The sequence below is a fragment of the Rhynchophorus ferrugineus genome, unplaced genomic scaffold, assembly GCF_030347505.1.
Source record: "Rhynchophorus ferrugineus isolate W39M unplaced genomic scaffold, kcgeb_rfMv2 rfM5, whole genome shotgun sequence".
NCBI classification, from domain to species: domain Eukaryota; kingdom Metazoa; phylum Arthropoda; class Insecta; order Coleoptera; family Curculionidae; genus Rhynchophorus; species Rhynchophorus ferrugineus.
In genome coordinates, this window is record NW_027472584.1 from 7,458,648 (window position 1) to 7,475,072 (window position 16,425).

Sequence of the window (16,425 nt, forward strand, 5' to 3'; positions counted from 1 at the left end):
CAACCAACGAACTGCTATTGAAACTTATAGCAAAGCTGGACAACCAGGAAAAGATTATTGAATCGTTTTCTGAAAGATTACTTAAACTCGAAAACAATAGGGCGGTGGCCTCAAGAACTAAAAATGGCAAGTAAAGACATCCGCATCGCAATTTGGAATGCTAATGGGATTCAGAAACATCACGCTGACCTACAAGTATTCCTAGAATTGCAAAAAATAGATATTTGCTTAATATCTGAAACCCATTTGACAAAGGAATCCTTTATTAAATTTAGAGGATATTACTTTTACCACACCATTCATCCAGCTAACACAGCAAGAGGAGGAAGTGCAATAATAATAAAAAATAATATATGCCATCATCAAGAACCCGGACTCAGTTTAGCAGAAAATCAGGTAACGGCAGTAACTGTTATATCTAGCAAATACAGGGTTACATTAGCTTCCATATATAGCCCTCCAAGATACAACCAAAAAAAAGAAAATTACTTGAATGTTCTAAACAACCTAGGAGAAAAATTTATAATCGGTGGTGATTTCAATGCTAAAAATACAAGATGGGGATCTAGAATGACGACAACTAAAGGTAATGAATTACATAAAGCAGCTGCTGAGCTAGGGTGCAGTTACATGTCGACAGGAAAACCAACTTATTGGCCTACCGATCCAGAGAAAACTCCAGACCTGTTAGACTTCTTTATAGCTAGAAACATAACCACTAACTACATGGAAGTTGAAGAAAATTTTGACTTAAGTTCAGATCACACACCTGTGATTTTGACGCTGAGTGAAAACATTATAAGAAAACAACAAAATCCAACATTAACCAACAAGAGGACAGACTGGGAAGGATTTGTTGAAGAAATAAACAATCGAATTCAACTAAATGTTCCCCTTAAGACAGAAGACCAATTAAATTATGAAACCGAAAAATTCGTTGCAGACATCCAACAGGCTGCTTGGAATAACACTCCAGAAATTAAAACTTCAACCAAAGGAATAAATTACCCGAAAGAAATCAAGGAAATGGTAGCTGAAAAACGAAAACTACGGAAAAAATGGCAGCAAAATAGAACACCTGAAAATAAGAATATCTTAAACAACATAACACAAAGGTTGAAGAGGGAAATTTTGGAAATTAAAAACAATTCCATAAATAACTATCTACGAAATTTAACAGATGACAAGAACACAGACTACTCGCTCTGGAAAGCCACTAAATACCTAAAACGATCCTGTCTACATAGTCCTCCGATAAGAAACATGCATGGAAGTTGGGCACGCAGCAACCTGGAGAAAGCAGAAGCATTCGCTGACCATTTAGAGAAAACTTTCAAACCAAACGAAAGTGAAATTGAACATACTTTACCGGACATAGACGGCGAAAATTCGACAATTCAATTAACAACTCCGAAAGAAGTCACCAACGTTATTAAAACTAACATCAAGCCAAATAAATCACCAGGCTATGATTTAATAACAGGGCAATTGCTGCACAATCTGCCAAGAAAGGGTATTATAAAGCTCACTAACTTAATCAATGCAGCATTTCGACTGAAATATGTCCCAGACGTTTGGAAAATGGCTGAAATAATAATGGTTCCAAAACCTGGAAAATCACCAAATGATATAAAAGCTTATCGACCTATCTCACTGTTACCGATGATAGCTAAGGTATTTGAAAAGCTCCTCTTGAAAAGATTAAAACCAATTATAGAGAGAAAAAACCTAATACCAACACACCAGTTTGGGTTTATTACCAAACATTCAACGATTGATCAAGTGCATAGAATAACAGATGTTATTGAAAAAGCCTATGAAGATAATAAAGTATGCTCAGCTGTATTCTTAGATGTAGCACAAGCTTTCGACAAGGTATGGCACAAAGGCCTCGTCCATAAGCTACAGAAAGTATTACCGAAGCAACACACCGAACTATTAAAATCTTACATCACAGCCAGAATGTTTAGAGTGAAACAAGAGGAAGCTTACTCTACAATAAAAGAAGCTAAAGCAGGTGTACCACAAGGAAGTGTACTGGGGCCAATTCTGTACCTACTTTATACATGTGATATACCACAAATCGAAAACATTACAATGGCTACATTTGCTGATGATACTGCTATTCTTGCTGTCGGAAACAATAGCGAAGAAGCAACCCGAAAACTACAACAGGCTACTGACGCTATAAATAAATGGACCCAAATCTGGAAAATACAAATTAACCAAAACAAATCTGTGCATGTTCAATTCACCTATAAACAGGCCGCGCTTACACCATTGACCATAAACCACACTGTCATACCATACAGCAATAATGCTAAGTATCTCGGAATGACACTTGATGCAAAACTACGGTGGAGGGAACATGTCAAAAAGAAAAGAAAAGAACTTGAGTTAAAATATAGAAAAATGTATTGGCTAATTGGAAGAAAATCTCAATTAACTATACATAATAAATTACTTCTATATAAACAAATATTAAAACCTATATGGACATACGGAATACAAATATGGGGATGTTCCGCAAAAAGCAACATAAATCTAATACAAGTTTTCCAGAACAAAGTCCTAAGAAGCATCGTAGGTGCACCCAGATATTACCGGACCATTTATTTACATCGAGATCTTCAGATACCGACTGTCAATCAAGAAATTAAAAGAATTGCAAAGAGACATGAGGAGAGACTTCACTCTCATGTTAATTTCGAAGTATTACAACTCTTGGACAACACCAAAACCGGACGCAGACTCAAAAGGACCAAACCATTTGAACTTGTGTAGTGTGTTGTAGTGTAGTGCAGTGAGGTGCATTAGAAAAAACTCAAAGTGTTAAAACAATTATTATTATGTTAGAGACTATGTAGGACTGATGAGTCCTATTAGATATATACCTAGATTTAAGCTATTATAAGGACAAATTGTAGGTTAGTCGGCAACGACTAGTAACAATGTATATAATTATAAAAAAAAAAAAAAAAAAAAAAAAAAAAAAAATCTTTTATTTCAAATCAAGGTCATTGAGATGTTGAAGGCTTGTTGAGTTCTTCTTCTTCACAGTATCTTCATTTTCTATTTCCAACTCATAAATTTGGGGTAATGTAGGTACTGATAATGTGTAATAGTATGAATGGACGATGGAAAACACAGGTGTTTCATTGTTCTTTTCCAATTAATTTTTCAATCCTGGCTGAGTAAAGATATTCATTCATTCAGTCAATTATATAGTATATAGACTCTCGCCAGGCCATAGGCATAGCGACAGCCACTGATTGTTTTTTACTTCTCAGTAATTTTTTAAAATATAATTGAACATGTGCTGCAACATATATGTGGAGCTCACGACTTATATGTTAGTAGCATAGAGGCATAGAAGGCGATCTCCCATATATAAAGTTTTGCGTTTAGAACCACCAGAGAATGCGACAAGCCCGAATATTTATAGCGGAAAATTTAAAAAATATATTTTAATTAAAATAAATTAATAATTTTTATTTATGAAAATATATACATAATAATAACAGAACAAATACTATTTAACATTTGAATACTAAATTCATTCAAAAAACATTTAAAACCCTTATCTAATCTGACAATTCTGAATTTTAAAAAATATGATTTTTTTACAGAAATGTTTATTCTTTAAGATATTAAATACTTAAATACCGATTTATAACCTTCACAGAACCTTTAGACAGACAAGAAGAAAAGAACAATTATCGAAAGAAGGCATGTTATATTTGTGTCCATAATTGTGATTATCCATAAGACAAGAGTGCAAAATCTGACAAAGAAAATAATCCCATTCACGCCAGCAAACCAGACTGTGAGATGCTCTTTAAAATGGTCACTGGCCAGTTGGTAGACTTAATAACGAAAACCGTGTTTCGGAGGCCACGTTAAGTAAAAATTTGTAAAAATGAGAAAATACAATATTACAAAAAAGTATAAAAAATATTATTTTCATTGTTGGGCAGTATAATCGAACAATTTATTTTAAACGAATTTACTTATGTTTCTATTAAAAACGATACTTTTTTGCATTCAGTAAATTGTAAATTTAAATATTGTTTCAGTCACTCACCTCACAAATACTATTTTTAATTTTAAACATCAGTTAAATTTAAGCTGACAAATTTCTCGGTATATATTGCTGCCGATATTGCATAAAGTTGACTAAATTAAACGGACTGTCTCTCGAGCGTTGCAAATAATTTAAAAGGATTTCGCGAACAGACAGGCGTCCTTAACGAAAATAAAAAACGAATAATACACGGTATTACTGAAGTGCGAAAAAGCGTTATGAAAGAACGAAAGAGCTTCATCTTTTCCACAGAAAACTTATTCGATTTGGAACTTTTAACCGCAATAAAATGTTCTCTTATATATCCTTTCATCGATTCAATTTACGAAGTAAAAGGAATGACTAAAAGGGATCTTTGTTAGATTTTTAACTATTTCATTTTCAACACTGTTATATATTTTACATCCGGATTTACACAGATTTGGTCCAATTATTTATTATTAATGGTATGCTATTTACTAACATCAGGTACTAATTCATAAGGTATTTTTTATTCAAAATAAATAATTTATTTAAAATCAAATTGATAAAATCAGCCAGATCTTGTGCTATCAAAACAAATGGTAGTCGGACGGATTAATATCAGGAGAATGCAGTGGGAGCTGGAATTACTTTGCGTATGAGTGGCAGCAAGTAGTTTTTGTCCAATTATTGATGTGCTGAAAAATAAAATCCCTTCCATTTTTGTAACAAAAGAAGAAACTCTCCAAATTCAAGCCAATTTCCTTCCTTGATTATCATTCCCAAATTTTTTAAGCGTCTATCTACTGTCCATTAGTCAATTTGCAATAACTTAAAATAAAACGCCTGAAGAACACTGGTACCATTCCCATCAAAATCGAACATATTTGATTTATAATTATTTTCTATTTCTCTTCACAATTTTCACCCATTCAGGTATATTCTATGCATAGCTGAACAAACACATGTTTTGTTTTAATTAAAATACAAATTACAAAATAAATATCTCGTATTCAAAATACGATATTTATTATAGTATTTTTATGTAAGTAGAACAGGTCAATTGAAAAGTCTCCAGCCTACCATAGTAAAACACATTTTTTGGCAAATTTAGTCCATGCGCATCCCAATATACAAACACCATAACTTTGCCAGCCGACTGTTACGTTTTCCCACGCTTTGGAACGGGTTCACCGTGTGCAGTCTACTCGGATGTCCATTAAACTTCGGAGTGAAATGATGAAGCCATATTTCATCTATTATCACATATCGGCGCAAAAACTCGGGTCTATTACACTTGATCATCTTCAAACACTGCTCCGAATCATCAACTCGTTGTTGTTTTTGGTCAAAAGTGAGCTCGCGCGTCACCCACTTTGCACAAAGCTTTCTCATAATCAAATATTCGTGAATGATATGATGTACACGTTTAGATGATATCTTTAGTGTGTCTGCTATTTCATTCAATTTCAATTTACGGTCATTCAAAATCATTTTGTAGATTTTTTTAATGTTCTCGTCGGTAACAACCTCTTTTGGCCGTCCGTTCACCGTCTTCGGTGCTCATTTCACCACGTCTAAACTTAGCATACCAATCCTTGATGGTTGATTTTCCTGGTGCAGTGTCCGGAAACTCGGCATCAAGCCAAGTTTTTGTTCTGTATCTTTTCCCTTCAAAAAGCAATATTTTATCAACACGCGAAATTTCTTTTTATCCATTTTTTTCACAATAACAAAAGTTGCTTCCTCAAAATGCTATAATTCACAAACTAATGAGCCGACAGCTGTCAAATTTATACACGCATCTTTTGAGGGTTTGTGCTAACTTAAAAACATATGGATTTAATTCTAGTGGCGCCATCTATGTGTCAGGCCATGGACTTTTCAATTAACCTGTTATAATAGTTATGAGAGCTCCATCTTGTGGGTCAGATTTGGCCGATTTGGGCTGAATAATAAATATATTAATGTTCAAATGTATTTCGAAGTCATAATTATCATATTTGAAATACTAACTACAAAATACTTCAGCGTCAGGTAATTAAAATACCAATTACAAATTACATTTTTAAGAAGTAATTGAATTGCAAATACTTGGTATTTGTACGAAATATGTATTTGTATTTCAATTATATATTTTAATTAGAAGTAATTTTCAAATATTTCTCAACCCTGATTCTGATTTGTTGCTGTTTATACCAATATCTCGTCTTTATGCATATACTTTGAATTCTACTGGAGTGTCCTATGTTTCGATATCTATATATCATACTTTTTTTATTTTTTAATTTATTCTCCCATACTTCCCCATACTCTCCCATATTTGATAAATTATGCATTGTTGTTGTTTACTAATTTTTTTTAATGTTATAAATTAATAACAACACTTATTCTTTGTAGTTTTTTTAATCTTTTATTGACAATGTGATCGAAAAAAACCTCTTGAAATTGAATATATAAGACCTAATCATCCGCTTTGTCATAATGCATGAGAACGTGCTACTCATTATGATTCTTTAATTATTTATTTTTTGACATTTTTGTTCTGTGAAAACGCGAGTGATGTTTTAATAAAAACCCATTTCTAAATTTTCTGTGCTAAAATCTAGCTTTGTATTTATACGGGCAAATATAACGTCTTGCATACTTACACACTGCCTTATATTTTAATACGATATTTTTATTGACTATTATTTAATTAAGCATATCAAAAATGTTATTGTTCTGAAAAAAATATCGATAATTTCTAAGTTTACTGTTCTGACAACCAAAAAAATTGATTTGGATACATCGGTTTGTTGGAAAAATAATGTTTGTCATACTTTTTCGATAAATTTACTTCGAGGCAGTATAGTCATGACATAACTGTAATATGAAATTATGTTTGGCTTGCAATTATATTGGGTTTTGAGCACAAAACAAAAACAGAGAAAAATATTACAACACTAAATGGGCTATTGTGGGAACAATATGGTAATGAGTTACCCCAACTATGTTCTGGCTGCAACTGACAAGCCGTATAATGTGTATAACCCACGCCACGTGCATTAGTGGAAAGTGCAAACCCTCAAGCATCAACACATGGCGTTGTGGCAGGTCTGATTTTCATGAATACAACGATGTAAAATGGAATTTGTTAATTGTGTTTGAACGAGTTAACCCCAGGTTACGTTCAGGGTTAAAAATATAATTTTAAATTGTCAAAAAATCAAATTCAAATCGCTTGAATGCCACTTATTATAAAATATTTAATTAAGAATAACTGACAGGGTCTTAAAAGATTTTTTGAAATATAATTATATAGTAAATAACATTTTCAGAAGTCATCATCATTGACGTTTTGAAATTTTATGACATATTTTGCATATTTCATTTACTTTTGCTCCTGTCAGTTTTATATTTCTTATCAAACTATTTTTCCATATTTATGTTACTATGTTTGTATTTTCTGTATTAATTACGTAAACACCGACCATAAACAGTTTCAGAGTGTGGGGTCGTTAACTAGTAAAAATAAGCAAATAAACAGACACTTGTGAAAAAAGTTTGTGTGAAAAACAAAACTTGTGAAAAAGTTTGTGTTTGTGTTTTGTGAAAAAAGTGTTCCCAATAGCAGGTCTTCTAACGTCTATATTGGAAAATCACTTTACCATTATTTTTTATTTGTGTTTAGCTATCAAATATGTATTGTATCTTTTGAACATGATTCTATTGATAAATTGGTTCACCTGCAATGTTCAATATCTGTGAAGATTTCAAACAATTATATAATACAAATTCGTAAATATCAATACAAATTACATTTATAAACTTCTTTTTTGTTTCTCCATTTTACCATTATTCATTGTTACTCATCAGTTTCATGTAATGTCTATTTTTAATTTTAGAGTGATATAAAGAACTGTTGAAAATCAATAATGTCAATAAATTTTTCCTCTTCAAATATTTAATTTAATTAAAATATATTTAACTAAAAAATGTAAGATAAAATATTTTTTATAACTGCAAATTCATTTAACACTAACAATCAATTGTTGATTATTTGTTTTGAGATAAAATAATGATAAGATCTTAATTTATTATCACCTGAGATATTTTACGATGTACATCGAGGTACGATTTAAAATATACATCTATCATCTACAAGGGTGTATTTTTTATTAAATATAAATCTCCTTTATCCCTCTTTTAGGCATTTAATAATCAAGCTTAATTATCATCTCATTAAAACGAAATCCGAGTAGGTGCAATTATTCATTTTAAAGAATATAAAAAAACTAATTTTGCCTATATATTTCATAAAATTTGTTAAACATATTGCCTAATCCTTTCAGAAATTTCCACTCGATATATTACCCATTAAGTTGTAAGAACTGCCTTTTGAAAAGGTTTTGCATGCTAATTGTATTACCTGGTTTACGGAACTTCATTGAAACTTCAAAGTCCTTACATGTGAACTTATGTATAATTAAAATGAACTTGTTACGGAATAATATCCTTGTAATTTCAACAACAATTCTGGAGTGGAGTCTGATTTACGTCGTTTACTTGATTGTCGTCAGGAATGTTGTCGACATATATCCTGTAGTATCCTTCCCACACGCTGCCATGTGTAATAACTGACAATTAATTAAACATCATTTATTAAAAATAAATATATAATTAATATCTAGATTAATATATGTAACATATTTGTTACATATATTAATAATACATAACTTTTTGCACATCAAAACATTACACATAAATCTCCACTTCTGGATGCTATTTTTGTAGATTGTGTATTTTTGTCTTCAAAATACGCCCTAGTTTCAGCAATTACTTCTTTATATCAGAAAATTTTGTTTCCTTGGTACTTGTTTTTGAGGAGTTTTAGTCACTCGGAGCTAGATCTGAAGAATAAACTGGTTAAGAAAACAATTCGAAGCATAGTTACTACTTAGGAGTGTGTATAGTACGAGGTGTGCTCAAAATATAACGGCAATTTTTATTTTTCAAAAGGAATTTTCTTTATTCAGCTACATTAATGTTTTCTGCTTTTTTTGAAATCTATTTTTTCACTTTTAATCTCACTTGTGCTTGCAATATGACTACCATTCAAGGTTTTTTATATTTTACTGCAGGAAATACCACTTCGAATGAAAATGTCTATCGAAAATGGAGGCTGGTCTATGATGACAGTGTGTTTTTGATACAACATTAGCAAGCAATTTTCATATGAGCAAGTGCATTGTCGTGATTGTATAGCTGTGAATTATAATCAAAGGCCTTAGTGATAACAATTATACACGTTATTATTTTTATTAGTATTTTCCATGTCAATTCCGAGAAAACCCCAGACCTGTTAGATTTCTTCATTGTTAGAACCGTAACATCCAACTATAGGGAAGTCAAAGAAAACTTTAACCTAATTTCAGATTACACACTGAACGAAAATATAATAATAAAAGAACAAAATTCAGTGTTAACAAACAGTAGATCAGTTACTGAAGTGATCTTCTACATATCAGGATAGTTATATTATATAACTGAAATCATATAATAAAAACATATCGCCCACGGGCAGATTGTTGACGTTCTAGGGGATTACTAAAAAAAAAGTTAACAAACCAGAGAACAGACTGGAAAGGATTTGCTGAAGAACTGAACAATCGAATTCAATTAAATGTAAGCTTTAAGACAGCCTAACAATTACATTTTGAAGCAGAAAATTTCATTTTGGATATCCAATGAGCTGTTTGGAATAATACTCCAGAAATTAAGAGTACAATTAAAGCAATTAATTATCCGAAAGAAATCAAGAAAATGGTCGCTGAAAAACGAAACCTACGAAAAAAATGGCAACTAAATAGAGCGCCTAAAAATAAAAATATTTTAAACAATATAACCCAAAGGTTGAAAAAGGAAATAATGGAAATTGAAAACAAATCCATAAACAACTACCTGCTAGATCCAACAGATGGCAAGGAAACAGATTATTCGCTCTGGAAAGCCACCAAATACCTAAAACGATCATGTCCACTCAGTCAACCTATAAGATACCTACGTGCAAATTAGGCATACAACAATCAACAAAAAGCGGAAACATCGGCTAGCAAGAATCTAGAATAAAACTTTCAAGCCAAACGAAAGGGATATTGTGTATAATTTTCCAGACATAAAATATGAAAATTAGACCATTCAATTAGTCACGCCGAAAGAAGTAACCAAAGTTATTAAAGTTGACACTAATCCAAAGAAATTACCAGGCTATGATATAATAACAGGACAATTGCTACAAAAATTACCAAGAAAGGAAATTATAAAACTCACAAACTTGATCAATGTAGCATTTCGACTAAAACATGTCCCAGATATTTGGAAGATTTAAGTTATTGTAAAGACAAGCTGTTAGTTAGTCAGCAACGATTAGTAACAATGTAGTAAATAAATTTTTATAAAGTCCATTTCTAGGCATTCCTTTTTAATTTATTTTTCTCATAGCATTAGAATTCCATGTCGAGTTACCACCCACATCCTTTGTGAGTGTACGAAAGTCAGCTTCATTTTTGACGTCATAAGAATGTGCCATTATTCAGTGTTGTAACAATGTCTGATGGATACGGTGGATAGATTAGACTTTTATGGGAAAATTTAGCTTATTGAGTGTTGTTCTTTGAAAAATGTTGGTGGTTTTGTTCAATTTCAGCTTTCAGTTCCTTGTAGCTGTTCCCTCCTGGTAAATTATAATGGAAAATGGGTTATGAAAATTGATCTAAACTTTCGCAAAAGTGTGTTGATCTTCATGGGTAATATTTTAGAAGTAACAAAGCACTTTTTGTTTAATTAATACATTTTTTTAAAATTTTCTTTTATATGATATTGAATTATTATAATATAACATGATATTGAATTATTCAGTCACGAGATCACAAGTGTTTCTATATTACTTTTACTAAAAAATATGCTGTGATATTACGACTTGATGATTTATAAAATAAGCAAGCAAATCGTTGACTTAGTATTATAATAAATAATGAATAAAAAAACTCTTTCAATATTGCCTATTAATTAACCTGAATAAACTGAGAGAAATTATTTTAATATTATCAAAATTAAATATTGATTCGATACCTTTTTTATTGTTTGCACAAGAGAATGAATCTCTATAGAAGCTGAATAAAATTGTTTTCTTAGATACTAAGAATTCTCTCAGAATTCGTATAAATTATTAAATATCTCGAAGTAGACTACAAAGGACGCGAAAATCAAAAGATATTTTCGTTTCGCAAACAACACATCTATAAAAGTGTTTCCATTATTCAAGGTATTCCGTATTTGAATGTCTTTATTCGGTCGAGTTTTATATCAATACCGAACAATTCTCTTTAAAAATATATCATTTTCGTTCGAAAAATTCAAATGGAAAACGAGAAGACTTATAAATAGTAATTGATTTCTATTTGTTTACAGAAAACGGACGTAACGGTGGAACTAGTGGAAGATTTACAAAACAAAACGAAAGAATTCTTACAACCAAATCCAACAGCACGAGCTAAGATGGCTGCGGTAAAAGGCATCAGTAAACTAAGTGGTCAAGCGAAGTCAAACACGTATCCTCAGCCGGAAGGTGTTCTTGGTGATTGCATGCTTAGTTATGGGAAGAAACTTGGGGACGATAGTATGTTTGGAAATGCTCTCGTTGAAATGGGTGAAGCGCTGAGACAAATGGCTGACGTTAAATACTCTCTAGATGATAATATTAAACAAAACTTCTTAGAACCATTACACCATCTGCAAACAAAGGATTTGAAGGAAGTAATGGTAAGCATAAATCATTTTACACTACTTATATTATTAAATATATTGTTTTAATGTAATAACTATTCCTAACGCCCCATGAAGGGGCCTAACGAAGCTTTCCACGTGAGGCACTTCATTCCATTTCTATCCCAACAAACTTTTCAATCATCCCTCCTCTTTTTGATCACTTTTCTAACAATATCTAGCCACGTTACTCGCTGTTAATTTTTATTTCCTACTTTTATTTCTTTAGTCAATTGATAATTCATTTTTATTATGTACACGTTTTCTGCTATTTTTGTTAATACTAGTATGTTTTTTAATATTTTTCTTTATTTTGTTCTCAGTTTTTCTTCAACTTGTTTTGTCATTGTCAGTGCCTCATACATTATTATTGGTCTTATTAGAGTTTTATATATTCCTATGTTTGTCTTTTTTGAAATGTTTTATTTTAACCAATATTTTGATTTTGCACAATGGTTTCTTTATTTCTTATTCTTAAGTCTTATTTTTATTCTTAGATATTTACACTTGTCTAACATTTCTAACTCTTGCTTTCCTATTTTTTTGTTTTCTCACTGTGTTTATTTTTCCAACTCTCATTATTTTTGTTATCTCCTATTTTTGTTCATTCTCAGTCCCAGTTTTTGTCATTCTGTTTTTAATTCTTCCAGCATTTTTCAGTTATTATAACTATATACACTAACAGCCAAGCTATATATAGTTTAAATATATTTCAGGAAATATAATTTCATAGTTTTCTAAATACGAGGGTCACTATTTATATTTCGGGAATTAGCAACATTGTTGTCATGTGAGTCCATCTGACGGTTCCATCGTAAAGTTTGACATTTTTGACGATATACGTACTCAGAACATTTTGTTGCACGGACGCTATTTGTTTATTTTATATTTAGTTGAAAGTTTCGTCTCGGCAAAAAGTGGAACTGGATCGTGTGCGATGATTTTTTACGATTTTCGGCATGGATTATCACAACAAGAGTGCATCAATCAACTTAATTTGACTTTTAGCGATGAAGCTCCATCAAGAACCACCGTGTATCGCTGATTTAGTGAATTTAGTCGTGGTCGTAATTCGCTGTCCGACGAGTTTCCTGAAGATCGTTCAAAATCGGCTGTTGTGCCAGAAAACATCAATGCTGTGTGCGAAATATTTAAGCAAGATCGTCATGTCTCCTATTGTGAGATTGAGGCATCCCTAAGTATTAGTTCCACCAGCATATATGCGATTTTACATGAACACTTAGCTGTGCGAAAGTTATGTTGGCGTTGGATCCCACACAATTTGAGAATTGGTCAAAAAAGGCTCGTGTCGATTGGTGCAAAGAAATGCTTCAGAAATTCAATCGCGGTACTTTGAAAGACGTTTATAAAATCATGACAGGTGACGAATCATGGATATATTCGTATGAGCCCGAAAGTAAGCAGCAGTCGACTGTATAGGTGTTCCAAGATGATCCAAATCCAACAAAAGTTGTTCGCACACGAAGCACTTCAAAGAAAATGGTGGCCTGTTTCTTCGGGAAAACTGGTCATATTGCAACAGTGCCTCTAGAAGATCATTGAACAGTAAATTCTGATTGGTACACAACCATTTGTTTGACAGAAGTCTTCGGTGAAATAAGGAAAACAAACAAGAGACGCCGGATTGTTCTTCATCATGACAATGCGAGCTCTCACACATCAGCTCAAATAGGAGAGTATTTGAGCACTCAAAACATCGAATTGATGGGTCATCTGCCGTACAGCCCTGATTTGGTACCCAATGACTTCTTTTTGTTCCAATCCGAGAAAAAAAAAACTGCGTGTTCAACGATTTTCATCGCCCGAAGAAGCTATTGAGGCGATCAAAAAACATGTTTTGAAGGTTATTCATTCGGAATGGAATAAATGCTTTGAATATTGGTTTAAGTGTATGCAAAAGTGTATACACTTAAACACATATATAGTATACACGCTGCTTAACTATTTGTTTTTTTTCCTATCCCAAAATATAAATAGTGACCCTCGTATTTGCAGAAAATTATAATAAATACATACAAATTATATTCTGATTTTTTATCTATTTATGCTATATTTCTATTTTTGTTAATAACAGTAGAAATTATTTATTTCCCATAATTCATAATAAGAATAGTTTGGGATATAAATTGTTGAAATACAGTGCAGACCATTGATAAAAAATTATCTTTAAATGACTTATTATCTTAAAGTTAATCGATTTTGGAGGTTTTTTTTTAGGAAATTCATGGTTTTATTGTGAAAAATTACATGTATTATTATTCTTTCAAAGTACTTGTTAGTATGTCTTTCTCTGATTATGCAATCGTCAAATCATGAGATTTATCAAAACACATATTTTCCTGAATTTTGCAACATATGGTCAAGCTATCACTTCCTCACAACTTCCTCTTTCACTGATGGGCTTGACTCAAAGGTATCAAGTACAATCGATAGCAATCCTCAATAACGTTTTTCTTTCTTGCAATACTCCCAGTTTCTTATATTCGAATTTTTTTGCTTGTTCAGAGGCTCCTGTTCCAACTATATATAAATCTTCCCTTTTAAAAAGTTGAAAATATAGCTGATTCATCAATTGCTGTCAATGACTTTCACCAGCACTTTTCTTTGATATTACAGCAAAACAGGCATCCTAGTTCTGAAAAGAATCACTAGAGTGTTAAATAACTTGCTGGAACAGAAATTTTTAAACTAATATAAAATTAGTTTTTGAGGTATGAGAAGGACTAGAAGTCAGGGGGAGTTAAATCCGTCAAAAAAAGCTGCTGTTGAAATAATACACAGGTTGTCATCAATGTTATAATTATAATATGAGTTTGTCTATTTTATCAGTTTTAATGCTGTTTGAACAATTTTTTGGTCGACCTCTGAACACTCGTTAATATATTATCTTGAATCAGAAATATGGCGATATATCAAATCAACCATAGTAATGAAGCAATGCTCATTCAACAAAATCGTATTCTTTATTGCCTTATTAATGACAAAGCATTGGTATAAATATAGTTACAGAACAGCCAATAGGATAGAGCATAAAATAACTATATATAGTGAATCCCTCAAAATTAATTCACAGTCCTTATATAAAAAATGTAGTTCATCATTTGTCACATTAATAAACTACTAAAAATAATATAAAATGTAAACTGTACCAGTCTCTTCCTTAGAAAACAAAACAAACATTTTTTGGGAAAGAAAATTATTTCATTAATTGGAATTGAATATTCACAAAATCAATAAGTAAGTAGAGTTTTTATTGTTTATTTTCACTTTTTTCTATAGAGTATTCATGAAAATATATAATTAACACGATATTATCAATTTATAACGTCCAATATTTATTTGACCTTTTACATTGGTTTTTTAAAATCGTCGTAAAGAATATATTTCATTAATATATAATCTAACAGTGGGTCATGTGTTATCGGAATATTATGGTTTGTTGTAGCACCATCGGAAAAAACTACAAGGGAGACGCTTAGACTTTGACTGCAAACGTAGACGTCAAGCTAAAGGTAAGACAAATTCATTTAGAAAAAAATTAAATTTTCGAAAAAAAAAACACCTTTTTGGATTTAACTTAGTTTAACAACAAAATTACTGTGGCTGTTGAAAATGCTATGCATCACGTAAAATATAAGGTGCTCTTACACATGTTTAACACACACGATGCTTTCCATCCGAAAATATTTCTTTCTTCAACCGACAAAGATCGGCGTTAATTTTGGGACGCCCAATTTCTTTAGTGGAGGCTTGACATATAGATCGAGACTATTTTGTATTAATTACGGGGGCCGATAGAATAGAAATTTTATTCCTGAACTTAAATGGAAATACTTGTTTGAAATGTAAATACGAATCAATCAAGAACGTGTCACTAGCGTTATTTTTTCGTTAAATGATTTTAATAATTTTTTTTAGCATGTTAACATATATGTCCTATAAATTAGTTTTAAAGAAGTTTTTTAATTTGAAGCTTTATTGTGAAAAATCGGTAGCCGTAACTTTTTCCCATCACAATTTACGGATTCCATCTCGAAAGAACCTAGTATCTTTTGAAGCTATCTCCGAGTCGACCAATTTTTTGGTATCTTCCTAAGAAGTGAAATCATGTCTCATATATCGAAACAAATAATAATCAGTAGGAGTAATACGACATGTGGGGTAAAACTTCCCATTTTAAAGTTTTCAAGTATGTTTTCATCGGTTTTGCAACATGTGGTCGGGCGTGGCCATGCTGAAGAATAACATTGTTGTGTCTTTGCTTGTATTCTGGCCGATTTTCGTGCAGTGCTCGTCTCAAAGGCATAAATTGTTTTCGATAGCGATCCCCATACTAAAAAAAATACAATTAGATAAAACGGATGGCAGCGGTGTTACCTGGAGACGAGGCTTGGGCAGTCGATGGTGGCATGTCTAAACCAAACGATGGTTGAGCACTGAATGAATGGAAATACCCTTCAATAACGTCTTCAATAACCCAGATAAACGTCTCGGAGTTGTCAGTTATTCGTTATCGGGTTCTAGTTGGCGCTGCTGGCACCCCGCCCGTGTTC

General features: G+C 31.8%; 1 protein-coding gene across 8 annotated transcripts in view; it reads left to right on the top strand.

Moving 5' to 3' along the window:
- EndoA (SH3 domain containing GRB2 like, endophilin-A) overlaps nucleotides 1–16,425 on the top strand; it is a 90,266-nt gene that overhangs the window by 55,496 nt on the left and 18,345 nt on the right. For all 8 annotated transcript variants that reach the window (XM_076406173.1, XM_076406176.1, XM_076406171.1 and 5 more), the window contains exons 4-5: nucleotides 11,498–11,848; nucleotides 15,318–15,384. In XM_076406173.1, the coding sequence (XP_076262288.1) occupies nucleotides 11,498–11,848; nucleotides 15,318–15,384 (418 nt within the window). The remainder of the gene's footprint in view (nucleotides 1–11,497; nucleotides 11,849–15,317; nucleotides 15,385–16,425) is intronic.